The sequence below is a fragment of the Drosophila takahashii genome, chromosome 2R, assembly GCF_030179915.1.
Source record: "Drosophila takahashii strain IR98-3 E-12201 chromosome 2R, DtakHiC1v2, whole genome shotgun sequence".
NCBI lineage: Eukaryota > Metazoa > Arthropoda > Insecta > Diptera > Drosophilidae > Drosophila > Drosophila takahashii.
This window is the reverse complement of record NC_091679.1, coordinates 31,710,545-31,729,304: the sequence shown is the minus strand read 5'-3', so window position 1 is coordinate 31,729,304 and position 18,760 is coordinate 31,710,545. Positions and strand designations below refer to the sequence as shown.

The following is an 18,760-nucleotide window of genomic DNA, read 5'->3' as shown; positions in this document are numbered from 1 at the left end:
TCCCGGATCTTGGACTCCTTGTAACTGAAAGTTACCACTCACCCGAAGGATGCGTATTCCGCTCAAAGTGCGCATTCAGCAGCTCCAGAGCCTGCGGCGTGAAGGAGGTGCGCCGCTTGCGCTTTTTCGACGGCTCCACGCCAATGTAGTCGGTTAGGTGGTTCTGGCCCGATTTGTAGCGGTTCCAGTGGCTAAAGGGGCGGAGAGAAACGCAAGTTAGTCGGGTTTGTGACTAATTGGCGCCCAACGTGGGGCAAAACGGCGCGTGGAACTGCCTCCATACTCTCACCTCTCTTCGGCCTCCTTCATCCAGCGCTCCAGCACAGGCTTGATCTTCTGTGCGCTCTTTGGTGTGATGTCCAGCTTCTCGAACCTGCGGTTTGGGAGTGGAGTGGAGGGGGGTTTGGAATGGAATTATATCGCTGATCTGATCGCCCGATCGGCTTGTGCTCGGCAAGCCCTTTATAACGCAAAAGAAACGTGACTAAAGTGCCAGGACATTGTCAATTAGCATTCTCTTTCGGTTTGGGGTCGCTCTTTCTTAATTGTTCGTTTCTGATGAGCTGCTGAAACTCTGCTCATTGGCAATGCCCTGGGCCAATTTTTGGAAGCGCATTTATGCAAATTAAACGTCAAACAAAAGAAATACATGGCGAAATGAACAGGTTAATGAGCCTTGCACTTTAGTTAGGTTTCTCTTGGACTGCACACACACACACACACACAGCACACACACTCCCTCAAGGAGGCACACATACATGTTCTGCTGCTGCGTCGACAGTTGAGCGGCGTACATCTGCGCAGCGAGTGCACTGCTTGCATTCGATAGTTGGCATTTGTGATTCGATAGTTGGCATTCGAGATTCGATATTCGGTATTCAGTTTGCGGTGGGTGGCATTCGACATTCGATGTTGAGAGAGAGAGAGTTAGATAGAGTTGGCGTTTGAATCGAAAAAATAAACAAATAAAGTAAATAAAATTAATTTAGCATTTAATTGGTTTGTTGTCTGTTTTTCGTGGTTAATTTAGCATTTTTTAGATTTGCTAGAAAATGTCCTGGCACTCTTCGAAAATTGGTTCCAGAAGTTTACGAAAAACAAATTAAGGTAAACATAAATATGTGGACTTAAGCAAAAAATATTATTGAGAAAAGTATAATGAAACTCGTTGGCTAAGAGGGGAAAGCAGCCGAAATGGTCCTATTATTTAGCTTCATCTAATACTGATCCATTGTATTTAATACTTAAAATAAATGAACATTGAACTATTTTGATATTAAAACAATAAAAAAGAGTTAGATTCTTCTAGTGACTTGAAACTTTTTAAAATGTGTATAAAAGTATGCTAGGATAAACTAGGAATTTTTGTAGCATAGTTTTAGACACCTTTTAAGAGGTTTCAATAATATTATTGAACAAATATGAGTTGCTAGTCAAACTTTTAATTTATGGACTATTTATTGAAATAAAATCTGTTAAGTTAAGTTTACTACTCTTGGACTGTATCCTTTGCTTAAATTGTAGTACGGCTCGTCCATGCATATCTCACCTGCAAATGGCGCTCTGGCTGTAGGCGGGTCCCTCGGTCACCGACAAGGCCTGGCCCACCTGGGTTTGTGTCAGTCCCAGCGACAGGCGCCGCAGCTTGAAGGCCTTGGCGAACTCCTTGATCTCGTCCAGATCGATGCCATCCACCACATTGGTAGTGGCCTGGTTGATGGTGGGTTCATCTGAAGGAGGAGATGGAAACGAATCCGGTTAGTGGAAGGCCCAGTCTCTGCTTTGAATGCATTAATCTAACTAGTAAATGTGAAATTAGCTAAGCTATCCGGCGTAATACGCCATGCAAATGACATCATAAATTTCCCTCCTGTCCTGGTCTTAATTACACTTAATTGCGGTAATGGCAAAACATTATTGCATAGTGCAGCACCGGTAAATTGATAAAGCACACGGCAAAGACACCTGCCAGGTTGTTCTTGTCTATTAGGCGAGTGCGAAACTCACGGCTTTTATCTGCCTAATTTGTTTGGAGGAAGCTTCAGGCTTCAAGCTTCAGGATGCAAACTACTTGCGTAGAATTTTGATTTATTTATTAATGATATGCAAGAAGGGAAGGGTTCCTGTCGACAGACAACCGACAAGCAACAACAGCTAACTGCAACTTCAACGGCAGCCCTGTGCTTTGGCGGTAATTAAGATGCGAGAACGGATTGGAGGCGAAGGATGGCGATGGCTACGGCCGGGTAAAGGATCCACATCCACATCCTTTGCGGGCCGTAACTCAAGCTGTCGTCGCAGCTAGCTGGCTGGCTTTGTTTGCCCCGTTTCGTGTTGTTGTTTGCTGCTGCGCTTGAAATATGTCATTAAATGCGGAAGACATCTTAAGTTTTTGTATGCATCAATTAGTAGTAATTAAGCCGCATATTGTCTGCAATTTGTATGCGCAAACGATGCGATGTCGCAATCGAGACTGCTCGAGGTGGAAGCCATCCAATCCTGATGACTCGGCTCTAATGGGTGCCTTGATTTCTTGTCACTGCCGGGAGCTTGTGCTGATTGCATTTTTAATGCATCCAAAAGTTTCAATTAAGGCCCGACTTTGTAGATCGTACGGGGGGCGGAATCTAATCAATTCAATAAGCTCAAGGAGAAGAGTATCTCTCTATTTGTGGGTGCTCTCTATATAATCCGCCCTCTGGTAATCCCATCAACGCGAACTCGGCTGACATGTCTTGGCCCTAGGAAACCTAATCCAATGCCAGATGCGGAGCGTGACAACGTCAACGCCGCTGCTAATTTGCCTAACACTTTCGGTTGACATCCCTCAACTTTGGGCAATGCATTCTCGCAAGTTTTGTTTAGCTGCTCACCTAATCCCCGTTCCCCGGAACGCAGCATCAATTATGAATCCCGCCCGTCGCCGGGAAGTCGTGTAAATGCACGGCGAAACTTTTCGCACACACGCCAAAAGACACCGGAAAATGGGGGAGGGGAAATCCGTAGGAGTTTCAAGTTGATTTTCTTTTGGAAAATTACATAAAGTGCAGTCAACTTGTTAGAGCTTTTGGCATTGCCAGCAAAGTTGGCTTTCGACGAACATTTCGTTAATTAATGTTGGCCAAAAAGTTGATTTTCGCCCCGCGCCTTTGTGCGCATATCACTCATACGCCGTGTTGCACACGAGTGCGGCTCTTAAAATATCAAATCATCATCAGCTCGCTGCGGACCCCAATTATAAGTACATGTACAACTGCGAAGGGCACTCGAATTTCAGGCCTCCGGCTCATTGAGATCATTACACGCTGAAGGATGCTTAGAACAGTTTTGGGGAATTTTCATATTTGTGTACGAAATTAATGCTAAGCTAGCTTGGGCGCTTTAAAGTTGCGATGCAAGCTGTTTGGAGATGTGGGCTTTTCGGTTTGTTAAATGAATAGGTTTTTGGAATAGAAAATATTAATATATTTTCAATGATTTTTCATAAATCGATGTTTATCGGAAATATCGATATTTTTCTAACCATATTTCTAATAAAAATTATTACAATATTTGTATTAGTTTTTACTAATTTTCGTTCAAAATCGATATTATCGATACAATGTGGCAAAAATTATCGAAAATATCGATGTTTTGTATGCACTAGTTTAAAAATTTCCCAATCCGCTTGCATCGCATCTTTAAAGTATTTGAGAAGAAGAAAGAATCGATCTTTACTCACTCGGTGAATCCATGAGCAGGTCGTTGTCATTGTCGTTTCCATTGGGCGACAGGTGCGGCGGTTCGCTCCTGGACGAAGGACTCAGCTTGAGGGGCTGCATGTGGGAGACGCCCGAGGTGGAGGGACCCGGACCCGGCGAATCATCGCGTGGCGAGGCGGACGAGGCCCTCGTGGCCGTGGCCGTGGGTGCTCCCAGGGATTTCGTAATGGTTAGCTCGCCATTGGAGGCATTGAGTCTGAGATTGAGATTTGGGTTAGGATGATGGGTGGAAAACTTAACGATCGACACCCACCTGTTGATGCTGCTAAGTACGTTGGCCGTCGCACTGGATCCCGCTGGCGCTCCACAACTGCTCGTGGAGGTGGCTACCCCGGAACTGGGTCCGTTGCCCAGATAGTCCCGCTCCAGACGCGGCGAACCGCCCAGCGAGAGGGCGTGGCCCTGGGGCGAGTGGGTGCGGAACAGCGGGGAAGTGTAGCCTCTGTCGCTGATGCTGTTGGCCGCCGAGCTCGAGGGGCCGGAACCAGGTGGCGAGAGTCGTCCGGATGGCAAACTACCTCCATGGTGACCCCCACCCGAGCTGGACGAAACGCTGGCCCTGGTGGCCGTCGCCGTGGGCGTGTGCGAGCGCCTCTCGTGCCGCTCCTGCCGCTCCAGTCGCTCCAGCCGATCATGCCGATCGTGCCGATCAAGCCGCTCGTGATGCTGGCTGAGATTCATTCCGGTGGTGGCCGTGGACCCACCTCCTGCTCCTCCGCCCATCCTGCCCTGCGGACTGTGCTTGGGCGAGACCGTCGAGGAGGAGCCACGCAAACTGTGCCCAAAGTGATGACGAGGCGGCGGTGCCGGCGGCGAGTTGCTGGCACTTAGCTCCAGCGGCTTGAGCTCCATCTGCGGAGCGGTTAGCTCGTCCGGATGCCGCAGGCTGATCTGCGGTAGCGAGGAGGAGACCGTTGAAGCGGATTGCGGCTGCAGGTGGTGGTGCAAGTGCGTCTGCGTCTCGGGTTTTATGTGCAACTGCTGCTGCAGCAGGAAGGCTGCTCCGGGGGGCGGCGGTTGGGGTCCCTTGGCGGGCAATCCGGGACTTCCGCCCGTCGGCGAACCTGCTGTTGGAGATCGCTCCGCTGAGCGCCGCAGATCGGCGGCCAGGTGGGAGTGCGGCAGGTGACCAATGCCCAAGTGTTGATCCCTTTCCCGCTCCCTCTCCCTTTCGCGCTGATGTTGCTGCACCTGCTGCTGCTGCTGTTGTTGCTGCTGCTGCTGCTGATGTGTTGCAGCTGCCGCAGCAAAGAGCTCCGGATGCAAAGCCGTCAGCAGCTGCTGCACGCCCGTTGAAAACAGATTGGGCTTGAGTAAATTCGTGGGTGTCTGGGCCAATTGGGGCAGGGCGGTGGCATGTTGCAGGGCGGCCAGCGAGGGCGGTAGCAAGTCCCGCTGCTGCTCGCGATGCTGCTGCTGCTGTTGTTGCTGCTGTTGCTGGTAGCTCGCAAAGGCACCAAATGCGTTGGGCAGAAACTGCTCCGTGGTGGGGATCTGCGGACTCACCGGAATGGTGAGGATGGTCTGCACGGCAATGCCTGAATATGAAAACAAAATTTATGTTTTAAATGGTTACAAAGTTTTTTTTAAATATTTCGGAAAATGGATGAGGTATTCAGTATCAACTCAGTATATTCATTAAAAAAAATGTATTTTAAGATATACCTATTTTATCATCGGAAACTCCTAGAAACAACATTAGTTTAGTTGCTCTATTTTGTTATTTATGGACCGATAAATGTTTATCCTATCCTTCTTATCCCATCGAAACGAAGAAGAAATTTTTCAAATCGGAAGATTTATCAAAAAGTTATGAGAAAATTATGGAATTAATGCCTAACATAATTTAAAAAAAATCCGACCTAAAAAATAAAAAATACTTCTCTGACTTTCCAGAACTTTGGTTCTAGCTATTTGGTATAACTATTTTTCCGTAAGATTACTGCGAATCCTTTTTTTTACCCACATGAAGAGGAAATTGAAAGTTTCCCTAATCGGTTTATGAGCTTTTGTGCCCCGCGACTCCGGCAACCACAGGAAAGTCAAACCAAGTCAACTATGTTATTGATACCCAGACAATCCGGACGGACAAAGGACAACCACCTCTACTAGAACTAGACCCCTGGAGCCCTCCACTCACCTTGAGCCGTGGGTATGAGCAGCTGGGCGCCCTGGACGCCCTGGACCAGTTGCCCCGAGGCGAGAATCAGCTGGGGCATCTGGGCGCTCGCCGGCGGCGCCTGCAAAGTGGGTGGTGGAGAGGCGGTGGCCGCCGCAAGGGCATTGGCCAGCGAGGAGGCGCTGAGGGGGTGGTGGGGCGAGCTGCTGCTGCTGGGATTATCCGGCTGCTGCTGCTGCTGCTGTTGGGCGGAGTTGGAGCCGGAGTTGGTGGCCGAACCGCCGGAGTTGTTGGCGGAACTGCCGCCCTTGGCCGTCTTGCTCTTGCCGCCATTGTGGGTGGGCGAGGAGATGGGCGCCACCGCTGCTCCGGTGGTTGCTGCGGGCTCACCGCCCACGCTGAGATTCAACGGCGAATTGAACACCGAGGCGGCTAATCCTTGAAGACTTGCCAGTGCAGCTGCCGTGGCGGGGTGGTGATGATGATGCTGATGCCCATGATGCGGATGCGGATGTTGTTGCTGTTGCTGCTGCTGCTGCTGTTGTAGCGTGGCCAAATTTTGTAATTTTTGCAAATTTATCATGTCTTGCACTGTGAGATTTTGAACAAGAGTCACACAAAATGTTGTCATTAGTTTTTGTTGCAAAACTCTTTGCCGAATTAGTGGCGGAAGCAGAGGGATTGGGAGGGCTGGGTCTTTGGATTGCCTGCCAGCACTAATTGCCAGTTTACTTTGGCCCGGGCTGGGTTTTCGGCTCTCGGTTTTCTGTTTTCGGGGATAAATGACTGTGTCGGTGCGGAATTCAAGGATGGAAACTCGCTGTGCAAAGAAGTCTTAGATAAATTATAGAAAATTAGTCTGAGGGAATTAGAGCGTTAAATGTAAATGCAGCCAAATAAGGATGGCCGTAAATTGTCGAGTGGCACGAAACGGAACTATAAACAAATTTAAATCACATATATTTTAATGTTGTTACTTTAAATTTTAACTTTAGCTTTGGAATTTTATAAACGCTTTGATTGTAGAAAATCAAAATGTCATCTTAAAAATGATTATAACAGCATTTTTTTTTTTTTACAAATTTATTGTAACTTGTTATTGCAATTAATATTGTGCCAAAAACTCTAGTAAAAATTTCAAAATACACGAACTTTTAAAATTTTTCTTATTAACAACCGTCAAAAATATATTTGAATCAATTTAATCAATTGAATTGTAAGGCTTATTTATTTAAAAAAAAATTAAAAATACATTGAAAAAGCAAATCGGTTTTCAATTGGCAATTATAAATTGAAATTTATTTGTTCAAAATGAAGTTTCCATCCTTGATCCTTGATTTATCTTTTGTTGGTGCTGCTGTTTGGCTTTCGATATGTACTCACTAGTTCCATTCAGATGCGCCGCAAACGCCTTGGCCTGCGCCTGTTCCTCCCGTCTCAGCCGCAGGACCTCCGCAGCCTGCTCCTCTGCCTCCGCCTCTCCTTCGCCCTCCCCCTCGTTCTCGTCCTCCTCCCCATCGATTTGCATGGGCAGCGGGAGGGACAGGGGCAGGGGCGGCGAGGAGTGCTGGTTGGCCAGGGAGGCGGCCTTGGCAGCCAGATTCTTATAGAACTCCAGCTCCTTGACGTGATCCTTGCTGTCGAACGGCGAGTGGGAGTGCGAGTGCGAGGGGGGCGGGGGCGAGAGGAGGGCGTGGCCGTCCGTGATCTCCATTTCATCGTCGTTGTTGTTGCTGCGACTGCTGTGGTGGGGATGATGGTGGTGGTGGTGGTGCAGGGAATGGGCGTGGCTGCTGCTGGGCGAGTGAATCTTGTGGCAGTTGATCTCCTTGTCAAAGTCCTGAAAAATAAGAAGAGAAAAAATTAATAAATTAGTTGCTTTGGATACTGTGATTTTTCGTTGAATTTATTTCCCATTCAGCTGAGCAACTGCACTTCGAAAAAAGTACACCCAAAAAAACTTGATATGAATCGATGATCAATTTGATACTATTTGGTATAAATTTGGACTTGAGGTGCGGCACTTAAATTACCATTTAAGTTACCATATTGCATCTTCCTATCCTTTCCGAAGTCAGAGAATCTTCGAGAAAGATAAATCGGCAAAATGACATTAGTTAAGATCAATTTGACCAGTATTGAATGGTGAAACGATGTGCGTATAAATACCGGAAATTACCATGCGCATATCGATTTTATTTTTTGTGTGTACGAAATGCATTCTTCTGATTTGTAAATACTTGTATTTCCATTTGGTTATCGTTTAAGATGGTTTTAATGTGTGCGAATCACAGTGTCCCGTTTCCCTGGCTAAATTCAATTATATTTATGCAATTAATGCCGTGTCAATTGTCCGGCAGAAATCCACACCCAGGAGCTAATGACGAGTCCTGAATCCCCGTTCATTGTTTGCTGATTGGATTATATATTTAAGCGATGGCATTTTCGGACTCGTATTACATTTCATTTGTGCCAGTCGAGGCGACACATTCGCTGGGCGTGTTAATAAGTTAATTTAATTTTTGTTGTAATTGTCAGCGCACATTTATTGTTTGGCATTTTGATCTGCCACTGCGGATGAGCTGGCCAATTTATGCAAATTTAATTGGTTGCAATTGTTGCGATTCGAGGGAGGCAAAAAAAAGGGGGATTGGGAAAAGCATCAATATTTGTTTGATTAGTCGTTTAAAGGGTCGGGTCTTTAAAGTACACTCTCCGAACGACTTTGCATTTAAGGAATGGGCAAATGCCCAGGTCGACGTAGGCATCCTTGGAAAGTGGGTGGATAGGTAAACCAATATAATTATTGGCAATTAATGCTGGCGACGCCAAATGCGCTAAGAGGGGCTTTCGGGGGGCGGAGCATTAATGCCAGGACAAACGGAGCAGGACCCTTCCTTGCGACGTGGCGGAGCTTCAATTAAATTTTATTTGCATAGGAAATTAACATAATTGTAGTGCAAAATACGGACCCAAAAAAAACGGGATAGAAGAAAAAATGGTAAAATCGGTAAAAAGGAGGGACCGAAAGAAAAGCGATAAACGTGACAGGAACGAAGGTAAAGTGTTAAAAAAAATATTTATGCAAATAAATAGAAATGTTTGGTGGGTGTTGCAAGTACGGCAATTAAATGGAATTTCTGCCGGCCGGGCAATTAGGATTTTACCACCCAAATAAGGAAGAACTAGATTAGTATCTAACGAGGACTCCTCACCATAAATCTGTCAATCATCTAACTAACACCAAAACCGTAGACATTAATTAAAGCACTTGATAAATTTCACTGCAACGTGCTGCAAATTCATTAAAAATTGACATTTATTGGTGCCGTCAGCAGCACGACAGAAACTACTTAAACAGTGGCGGGAAAAAAGCGGAGAAGGTCCTGCCAGGACGAGCCAAGTTAATGTCATTGAACAGCAAATCGAACTAAATTTATGACACGCCGAGAACGAGAGTGTATGAAAAAGGAAAAGAAACCCGGAGCACTGGCAACGTTAATGTCCTGCGAGTGTCCCCGTGTTTTTTACGCTTTGCTCTGTGTGAGCGTGTGTATGTGTGAGTGCATGTCCTTTATGCAAACAGGCGGCAAACAGACGGCCGCTGACAGCCACTATGGCCCACACATACATTCACCATACCATACAAGTAGTTGGGAGTCCACTGATGTGCAATGAATTAACTTTTCAACATATTTACTCACGCTCAATTGAAAGGACTTCGGTGGGGCTGTGTGTGTGTATGTGTGTGTGTCGGAGTATCCCTACGGCAGCTACATTGCCGCTAAAAGTTGAAGAACAAAAAGTGGCCACCATAATGAGCCGCTGACGCTGTCGCCCGCCTTTTGTTCCCGGTAGTTCTATTTTTGTAGCCTCGCAAATGAGCGGAAATTAAAAACTGATTTAGCATCGGAACAGTAAGGTAAGGTTTTTCCACCAGGTGGATTTTAGAATAATACGTGGGAGGCGGACAGAGTCGATGTGATCAAGGTTTTTGGTTTAATTATAAATCAGGTCAACCAGCAAATGTAATAAATTTATAGACTTAAGATATTGATAATCCAAATCCTTTTTTTAAATTTAAAGAGTTAGAAACAAATATATTTAATTTTCAAAAATAGAGAACTGAAAAAATTATTCACCCTGAATTTAAGAAATTTTATGATATTTAAGAAAAAAAGATATAAAAAATTCCAATAATTTATATAGTTAACCTTTGACCTCTCTTTACTAGTTAAATCTTAAGTCCCTGTTAAAATGCATTTCAATGAAATTGTACATTTATAAGAAACGTTTCAATCTGAAAATATTTGTCATTTTAACATTCAGATATACAAAAGAAGAAGGTTGCCTTTTCATTTGCCTACAAAAATAGGTAAAAAACACACAGCTTCTACCCTGGACGGTCAGCACAATCGTATCTACTCAGATCCGGACAGTGAAGCCCACTTAAAGCCGCCCAACAATCGGCTGGGCATCAACGTTTTCCCTTCGGCTGTGTTTTTTGCTGTTTTTTGTTTCGCCACCGTCAAATGAAAATAAGTCAAAAAAATAGAAAATGAATTGAATTATTGCAAAGAGCAAGAGATGCTCGCCACTGTGGGTGGGAAGGGTGGAAAAGGGTGATTCTGGGGGATGGGGACGGGAAAAGGGGGCTGGGGCAGCGGCACTTGACAGCCTCGAATGTGATAAGCAAAAGCCCGGCGCGAAATGGAAAACGCGATGGCAGCGGCAGCCTTTGCTTTTCTTCTTATTATGCTCCTGCACCTCTCTCCCTCTTCGAGTGCCCCGCTCCCTGTTGCCTTCTCTGTCTCCAGCACTCGTTCTGTCTCTTTCGCTGTCTGTGTTTTTTATGTAGCATGCTTTTGAGCGCGACGCGAAATTATAATTCACACATGTGACCAAGCAGGGGGAGTGGGTGCTGGGTGGTGGGTGCTCGGCCATTTGCCTGTGGGTGGTTGGGCAGTGGACAGTAAAAAAATGCAATTGCCAAAAAGTAGCCGGCAAAAAGAAAGCGAAAACGAGGAGCAAGTCGACGTCGCCGAACGGTTGCGTTGCTTGTTTGCTTTAATTGCAAATGGCATTTTTTCCCGGGGAATGGGAATGGGTACGACGATGGGGATGGGGATGAGGATGTGGAAGTGGCGGACATGCACGTTACAAGCTGACCAGCTCCACCACCACCGGCAGACCAGGGAGGCTGGCTCATAAATTGTCGAAAAATATTTGACTTGTTCTATTTTTGGTCACCCCAGGCCCATCCAGCAAACAGCGCCTGCTGTGGCCAGCAATATGCTCCAGCAGCACCCCTGCACCCTACCCATTTTCCTTTTCCCAGCCCCTGGAAAACATTTATGAGTGGGCGTCGGCTGGGGGAGGTGAGCTGGGGCCTTGCACTTTTGCATACTTAATGCTTTGTTTAATGCAAATGCACATAATTTCATCACTGACAGTGTGAGTTTGTGTGCGAGTGTGTGTAGTTTTCTTTCATGCTTTCCTTTTGCCAAATTGCGAAAATGTTTTTCAATTAATATTTATGTTGCTTTATGTGCCTGAATTGATAATTTCCCCATTGGTGACTCGAAAGCAAAGCCGAATTGTTTGCTTGGGCCTTGCGGTTGCCTGAGCGATGATGAAATTCTGTATCGACAGTTGTAGCCCAGAGAACTGAGTGAAGAACATAATATGTTTTTCCAGTGATATGTAGACTTAAATTAAATTAGAAATTAATAATCGGACCATAGACCATAGCGCAGCTAACATTATAAGCCCCATTGTTAGAACTTTGCTTACACAAATATATAAATAAATTGATTTATAAATTATATGTCTATGTTCTTTAATTTTAATTAATTATATACATTTTGGTTTTGTCAGTAAGCCAATTTTGTTTATGTGTTTGGCTTAATAACAAATAATAACAAATTTACTCCAATTACACAGGTACACAGCCAAAAATTTCCACGAACCATTTCTAGTTTTCCATGATAATTGTGTGCTCCTGAGTAAAAGTCCCATACAAACTTATGTCCCATCACCTACAGGTTCCGCGGTATAGCTAAGAATACAAAAAAACCGATGTTTGCCCACATTTTGAATTACGTGGCCTATATAATTGGACTAACCTTTATTATTTTCGGTAGGATTTAATCTCAATACATCACGGCATTCCTAAAAAATAGTCCGCATTGTGAACCATTGCCCATGTCTTTGGAATTCGACGCCAAAGTTGAAAATCCCAAAATTGTAGAGATTTTTCTGATGTAAAAAAAATTCTGAGGATTAAATCTTGAATGGAAGTAATTTTAACTATTCATTGTATCTATTGTCCATTGTATGCTTTAATTTCGGTTTAAAGCGTTTTCATGAGGACATTTTATTGGATTTCTTATACTAATAAAACCGATTTTTTTATTTCATTATCTACTCCTTAATGTTGTCAAATTTTAAAAAAGTCAAGGCATCCTACAGAATGGGAGTAAACATTTACATTTTTCTATGTATGTTCAGTGAACGTACTTTAGTTTCTTAGTTCTAGAGGTTGCCATGACTTATTCAAAATTTGACAACATTTAGGAGTAGATAATGAAATAAAAAAATCGGTTTTATTAGTATAATAAATCCAATAAAATGTCCTCATGAAAACGCTTTAAACCGAAATTAAAGCATACAATGGACAATAGATACAATGAATAGTTAAAATTACTTCCATTCAAGATTTAATCCTCAGAATTGTTTTTACATCAAAAAAATCTCTACAATTTTGGGATTTTTAACTTTGGCGTCGAATTCCAAAGACATGGGCAATGGTTCACAATGGGGACTATTTTTTAGGAATGCCGTGATGTATTGAGAGTAGGTCCTACCGAAAATAATAAAGGTTAGTCCAATTATATAGGCCACGTAATTCAAAATGTCGACCAACATCGGTTTTTTGTATTCTTAGCTATACCGCGGAACCTGTAGGTGATGGAAAATAATTTTGTATGGGACTTTTACTCAGGAGCACCCAAATATCATGGAAAACTTGAAATGGTTCGTGGAAATTTCACAAAGTTTAATTTTGTGTTCCTGTGTTATATAAACATTCAGTTTAATTAGTCTCTAAATCGAGTTATTTTTGTTAGCAACTGCCATACGGATTCATGACAATGATGGAGATCAGGCAAACGTTTATATTTCGGTTTCGAATGTCCTTTTTTAACTCTGTCGAAAATCAACCCACCATCAGTCCATCAATTGCTCCATCAGCTCTCTAAACAAAAATAGAAGAGGCCTTCAATTTTTTATGCGACGAGGCGATTTCTTGCGCAATTTGGCCGGAACTCGGTGTCGATAAAGGTATAAGCTGCACCTGCAGGTGGGAGCCCATGTTTTTTCACCCACCACCACCCACTTTGGCAACAAACAAAAGCTGCACGCTGCAGACATTGCAATTTCGCCGAGAATTCGACTGTTTCCATATAATATATATGTATATGTATATACCGGCACGTGGGCATGTATCGGATATATCGGCGCGGCAATATATATATATGTCGGTGGATATGGGCTTTCCATATATGGACAGAGCGCAGCTGACAGTCGCATGGCGAAAGAGCGAAAGAAAACAAAAACGAAACAAAACAACAGCGAAGCACAAAAACCAAAACAAAAATGTGTAAAAAATGATGAGCGATTGGGGGGAGGGGGTCGAAATGGAAAATGGAGCAAAACAAAAAGTGGAAAAGGGGAGGCTGAAGGATCAGGGGTAGGTCCTGCTGGTCCTGGTCCATCAGCAGCAGCAGCAGGAGCAACAGCAACAGCACAACAGCAGCAACATCAATGGGCGCGCCACTCAATCAACCCCACTTGGGTGAAAGTGGGTGGCTCGTGGGTGGGTGGTGGATTTCTGCTTGACAACAATGAAGGCCAAGCATTGTCCAGGACTCCGGGGACCACTCACCCCAACCTTCCAAGCCCTCCCCCCGATTGTGTGTTTGTGTGCGAGCCTGTCCCAATTTTTTTACGTTTTTCCATTTTCCCGTTTACTCCATTTTTTCCACTTTTTGTGTGCCTTTAATTTTGCTTTCTTCTCTCTCCCTCGTTCGCTGGGTAATTTTTTTTCGGCCCAGTTGCCTGCTACAGCTTTCTGACTGCTTGGTCGCTGGTCAGCCGCAGTTATTCTTTGGGGGCGCCGAGCGCTGGACATTGGGGCGGAATTCGAGGCTCTGCAGCGGTCACTGGTCACCGCTCTGGTCAAATAAATGCAATTGTACGGGTGTACATGTTATTCCCCACCCACTTCTTGGGGCCTTGAGTGGACCGAGCATAAATCCTGAACCCTCAGACTGCAACCTGGCAACGCCCCACCCCTCAAACACCGAACCACCCACCCACCCATCAGCCAAATAAAATAATAACCCACCCCCCCTTGGAAAAAGCTTCGCACTTTTGCTTGCTTTTCACTTTTGGCGGCACACTTCTTTTTTTTTGGCCATTTCTTCTCGCCCAAAAATAAAAAGTAAAAGTTGTGCCACCCACCACCCCCTTCTTGGCCATCGACTTCGGCCGGTCAGCGAGTGGGTGGTGCTTTTGGGTGGTTTTGGAAGCCGTGGTGTCTGTCGCGGCATTTATTGCCGCAATGTAGCCCCGGGGAGTTGATTCGTTTGCCTCTCCGCTGCTCATTTGCATCAAAATTTTTAATTGGAATTGGCGCTAGAGATGGCCAGCATTCCGTTGGGCAGAAGGGGGCGTTAGGAGTCAGGGCTTAGCCCCGCCGACAATTGACGGGCCAAGTTGCAAAACAATTATTTATCACCTCGCTTTGATGGGAAAAATAGATTTTCTTTGACGAGAAATGGAAGGGGAGGGGAAACGGGTATTCCGCAAAAAATTAAATGCCACATGAGAACAAAAGTCGTTGGTAATTGGCAATTGCTGGTTAAGGATTTGAAGAGACAAGCAATAAAAATACTTTAGAAAATTATGAAAGGGATTATGGAAGGCTTTATCAAAGGAAAATTCGTTTTCAATAATATCTTAAATCATTGTTGAACTATAACTGCAATGAAAATTTATTGATTGTCCCTGAATACACTTTATATTGTTGTTCCAATACTATAGTATAGGGAATTACTTGTACTATGCCTTATTATGACAAAAAATTCCTTTGTCCCTTATAAATTCACCCATGCTGTTGCATTGTCACCTTCAGAAACGAATGATTGCTTTGAGCCCTTCGTTTGAGCCTCGATTTCGGCCATTTTACGCACCCCAGTGATCCTAGCCATTGTCCTCCGCCTGTTGCCATGTTCTGCTGTTTTAAACATTTTTTTCCCGTCCAATTGTTTTGTTGACTTTTTTAGTTTTGCCCCCTTTTTTTCCCAGCAATTCCTGCCACCACTTTCGCAAGCTCCATCGCATCTCGTTGGCCGCTGTATTGTTTGCTGTTTGTCTCCCGCTGTCTCCTTCTTATTGGCCGCGTGCCTCTGTTATTCTTATTTTTAGGCAACCGTCGAGAAAACACACAAAAGTTTGCCGTTTTGTGCCACTTTTTTCCGTGGCGCCCACATGTGTGCGAGCGAGTGCTAACGCTTTTCCTCTACATTTCTCATTCGCTGCTGCGTTTCCATCAAGAAAACGAAAAAGTAACATTTTTGCGGGCCTCGCTGATTGGTTGCACCCTCCGCTCATCTCGGAGCTTTCCCTGCCACCCCCTCCGCCCCATAGCCCCTGCTTTTTCCATTTCCCAGCAGGCAGCAGGAACAACACATTTTTTGTTTTAGCCGTAGACCAACACACCCGTTTTATTGTCTCTGCGATATTGGTAGGTGGCTGGGTGGCTGGGGTGAATGCTTTCGGGGATGGGTGGATGGTTGGCTGGTGCCATTTCAGCTACTCACCGGAAGCATCTTTGTGTGTATCCACCGATAAGAGTTCTCATTGTGAGGTGACTAAGTGCGTAATATGACTACTTGGTATGGACAACTTGAAAGTGGTTATCGTACTGTACCATATGGGTGATACAGTCTTACGATCACGCACTTTTTGTGTTACCCAGGGATTGTAACTCAGGTGGGTAATTGCGAAATTTTTCAATCAAAAAATTAATGAAGTATGCGCAGGTAAGATATAGTTATCGAGGGTGTCACAGAAATCTTTTTCAAACGACATTCGTTATGGGTTCCTACGTATATTTCAATGCACAAGACCAACAGCCTTCGGTTGGAACTGATTTCTGATAACAGAATCCTTAGTTTTATATCTAACTAATTAACTATTATTCAATATTAACTGAGACATTTTTTTAAAGAATTCGGTTCCAAATGTAAAAAATGTATTTAATTGCAATTTGCGTAAATCGTCAATTATACCCTTTATTTTATGAAAAAACTTTACCAAAATGTGAAATCTTCAAGTCACTTAAATTTCAGCTTTTTTGTAAGCTTTTTCCAGGTCCAATCCAATTTTCTTAAAATTGTGCAGTTCATGCTAAAGTTAATTACTTTGCACTGGCATATTTTCACCATGTCTCTGGCTACTTGAACATGCCACACTTTCGCTAGCTCAGCTCCTGGAACACTTTGGAATTAATATTCGTATTTTCAATTACCACTGACACTTGTCTATGGCAGCCGAGCCCAAAGGGGGATTCCCCTGGCCACCCACAACCCGTTCCCGATTGCCACCCCCGAAGGAGAGCCTACCGGCATTTCTGCTGTTGTCATGGACAACACACACGCCCTATTCCAATCCCCATTGCTAGACCAATGCGGAATGTAAAATGTCATTACCGCTGACATAAATGAATAGCTGCATTCATTGCATTTGGCAGCAGCGCCCAGAAAGAAAGAGACGGACTCACACGAGGAGAAAGAGAGGGAGCTATAGCTGCGGCTGCCTTGGCTTCCATCTTAGATTGTTGTAATGGCCGCATTAGCGTTAATTAAAGCCAAGTTTGTCGTGTATGCATAAGTTGGACATGAATGAACTGCCCGAGCTGTGACAACTGAAAGGAATGTTATCGATGGCACTGCGGATGGGCGAGTTTAAATGAAGGTATTACCAGGACAATCTATTGTTACGCAGAACCGATAAAGTATCTAAACTATTGCAGAAACATTATATTGATTTAGCATATGGACTAGAGCCCTGCATGAATGGATCCAATGAATTATTTTGAATTTTTTTTTGTTATATGAATGAATTAATTAGAATTTTTGAGTTTAATAGAATTGAATGAATTTGAATTTTGAGTTTAATAGAATTGAATGAATGAATGGCATGAATTCCGAAATAATTCAAACGACAATTTATTTTGAAGAAGAAAGGGCCATAATTTTGTGATTAAATCTGCCTGAATTTTATTTACTAAGCAGTTAACAATGATTTGTTAAAAATTTTCCACTTTTTGTTCTCAAAAGAAAGCACAAAAAAAAATCTGGAAAATTCAAAAAATTCATAAAATAATTCCTTCAATTCATTCAATTCGAAATAATTTAGAACAACTTTCAATTTATTTCACATAGAATTGAATTAAACAAATCAGAAATTTCCTGGCATACCATGATAAAACAAAAATTGAATGATTCATGCAGGGCTCTAATATGGACTGAATCCTTTCAGCCGTATTTGAAAATGCATGTTACCTAAGCATCAGTAGTTCGTTGATTAAAGCTATTATCAAAGCCCATGAGAAGTCCAAAATAATAGAAAAAGTTCGTTGATTGTAGTTTTTTATGAAGACCTATGCAAAGTCCAGAAAATTCACCCCACTCAACTAGAAAATGAGCAACCCCTTTTCGAGAGTTCCCATTGACTGGGACCAGCGGCATATGGAATATGGGGAGACCGGCTAACGTGCAACTCATATAACATTTCTAATTAAAATTTTGTGCAGAGCTCCCACCTAAGCCCCCATCGGAAGAAAGGTTATTAACATATTTGCCATAACTAGGGGGCGTTATGGGGGTTTGGGTGCTTGCTATTTGTCCAAGCTGTTGGCCATTAGTTTGGCATGCAATCGGGCAACTTGTCCGAAAAAGTGAGTTCGAAATCGGTGCGGCCATTAGGGGAGAGGCGACATGTATGCATGCATGGGTGCCGGTGCCTAAGTAGCTACGCTGTCTTCATTAAAAATTGTGCTCCGCCATACCCTCCATTTGCCAGCAGCCCTAACGATACACTGAAACCAAAATTGTACACACAACGATTTTATTTATAAATTATAACATAGAAAGATCTCAAAAATTACAAGAAAAATCGTTTTCAATTCCTTCTAGGTAGTAATTTGTAACCTTGAAAATAAATATCAATAAGTATGGAATAAATAAGATTGAATAAGTTTGATTTACTTTTAATGTTTTTGTTTTATAGTTATTTCAGTTCAAGTTTAATAATGTGTTAGGCATTTAATTACATTAAAGAGCAAAAACAGGTTGGAAATTTGAGTTTTTGACAATTATTTTTGCCTGTGGAAACCTAGAAGTTGCAGTGTTTTCGCTACCCAGTCTCTGCCTCAAAGGGCAACAACAAATCGGGCTTCATTCCTAATTTAAATGCAAATGAGATTCATTTGACGACGACGTCGTCCAGGCTGCAGCCATGGCCCTGCTTGGGCGCACACCACACCACCACCCACCCACTTGGTCAATGCCACACACACACACCACCTTGCACAGACAGCGGGGCAGACACATGAGTCTACCGGGCTTTCTCCTTCTCCAGGGGACTCTGGGTTCTGCTTTCTGGGTTCTCGGTGCCGGGCTTTCTCCACGCCTGCGATTGTGTTTTCTTTCGGGTGGGCATCTACATTTATGCAAGTAGCTTAAATGGCTACAAAATGCGTTGCTTTGGCGAGATTTGTAGCATACATTAGGGCCGTGTTGCAGGTTGCAGA

General features: G+C 43.8%; 1 protein-coding gene across 1 annotated transcript in view; it reads right to left on the bottom strand.

Annotated features, from left to right (window-relative positions):
- pdm3 (pou domain motif 3) overlaps positions 1 to 18,760 on the bottom strand; it is a 73,297-nt gene that overhangs the window by 1,014 nt on the left and 53,523 nt on the right. The window contains exons 3-10 of the mRNA XM_017149260.3: positions 7,264 to 7,720; positions 5,902 to 6,471; positions 4,015 to 5,299; positions 3,722 to 3,957; positions 1,550 to 1,730; positions 759 to 812; positions 290 to 373; positions 43 to 191 (exon numbers count right to left, since the gene is read on the bottom strand). Of these exons, the coding sequence (XP_017004749.3) occupies positions 43 to 191; positions 290 to 373; positions 759 to 812; positions 1,550 to 1,730; positions 3,722 to 3,957; positions 4,015 to 5,299; positions 5,902 to 6,471; positions 7,264 to 7,720 (3,016 nt within the window). The remainder of the gene's footprint in view (positions 1 to 42; positions 192 to 289; positions 374 to 758; positions 813 to 1,549; positions 1,731 to 3,721; positions 3,958 to 4,014; positions 5,300 to 5,901; positions 6,472 to 7,263; positions 7,721 to 18,760) is intronic.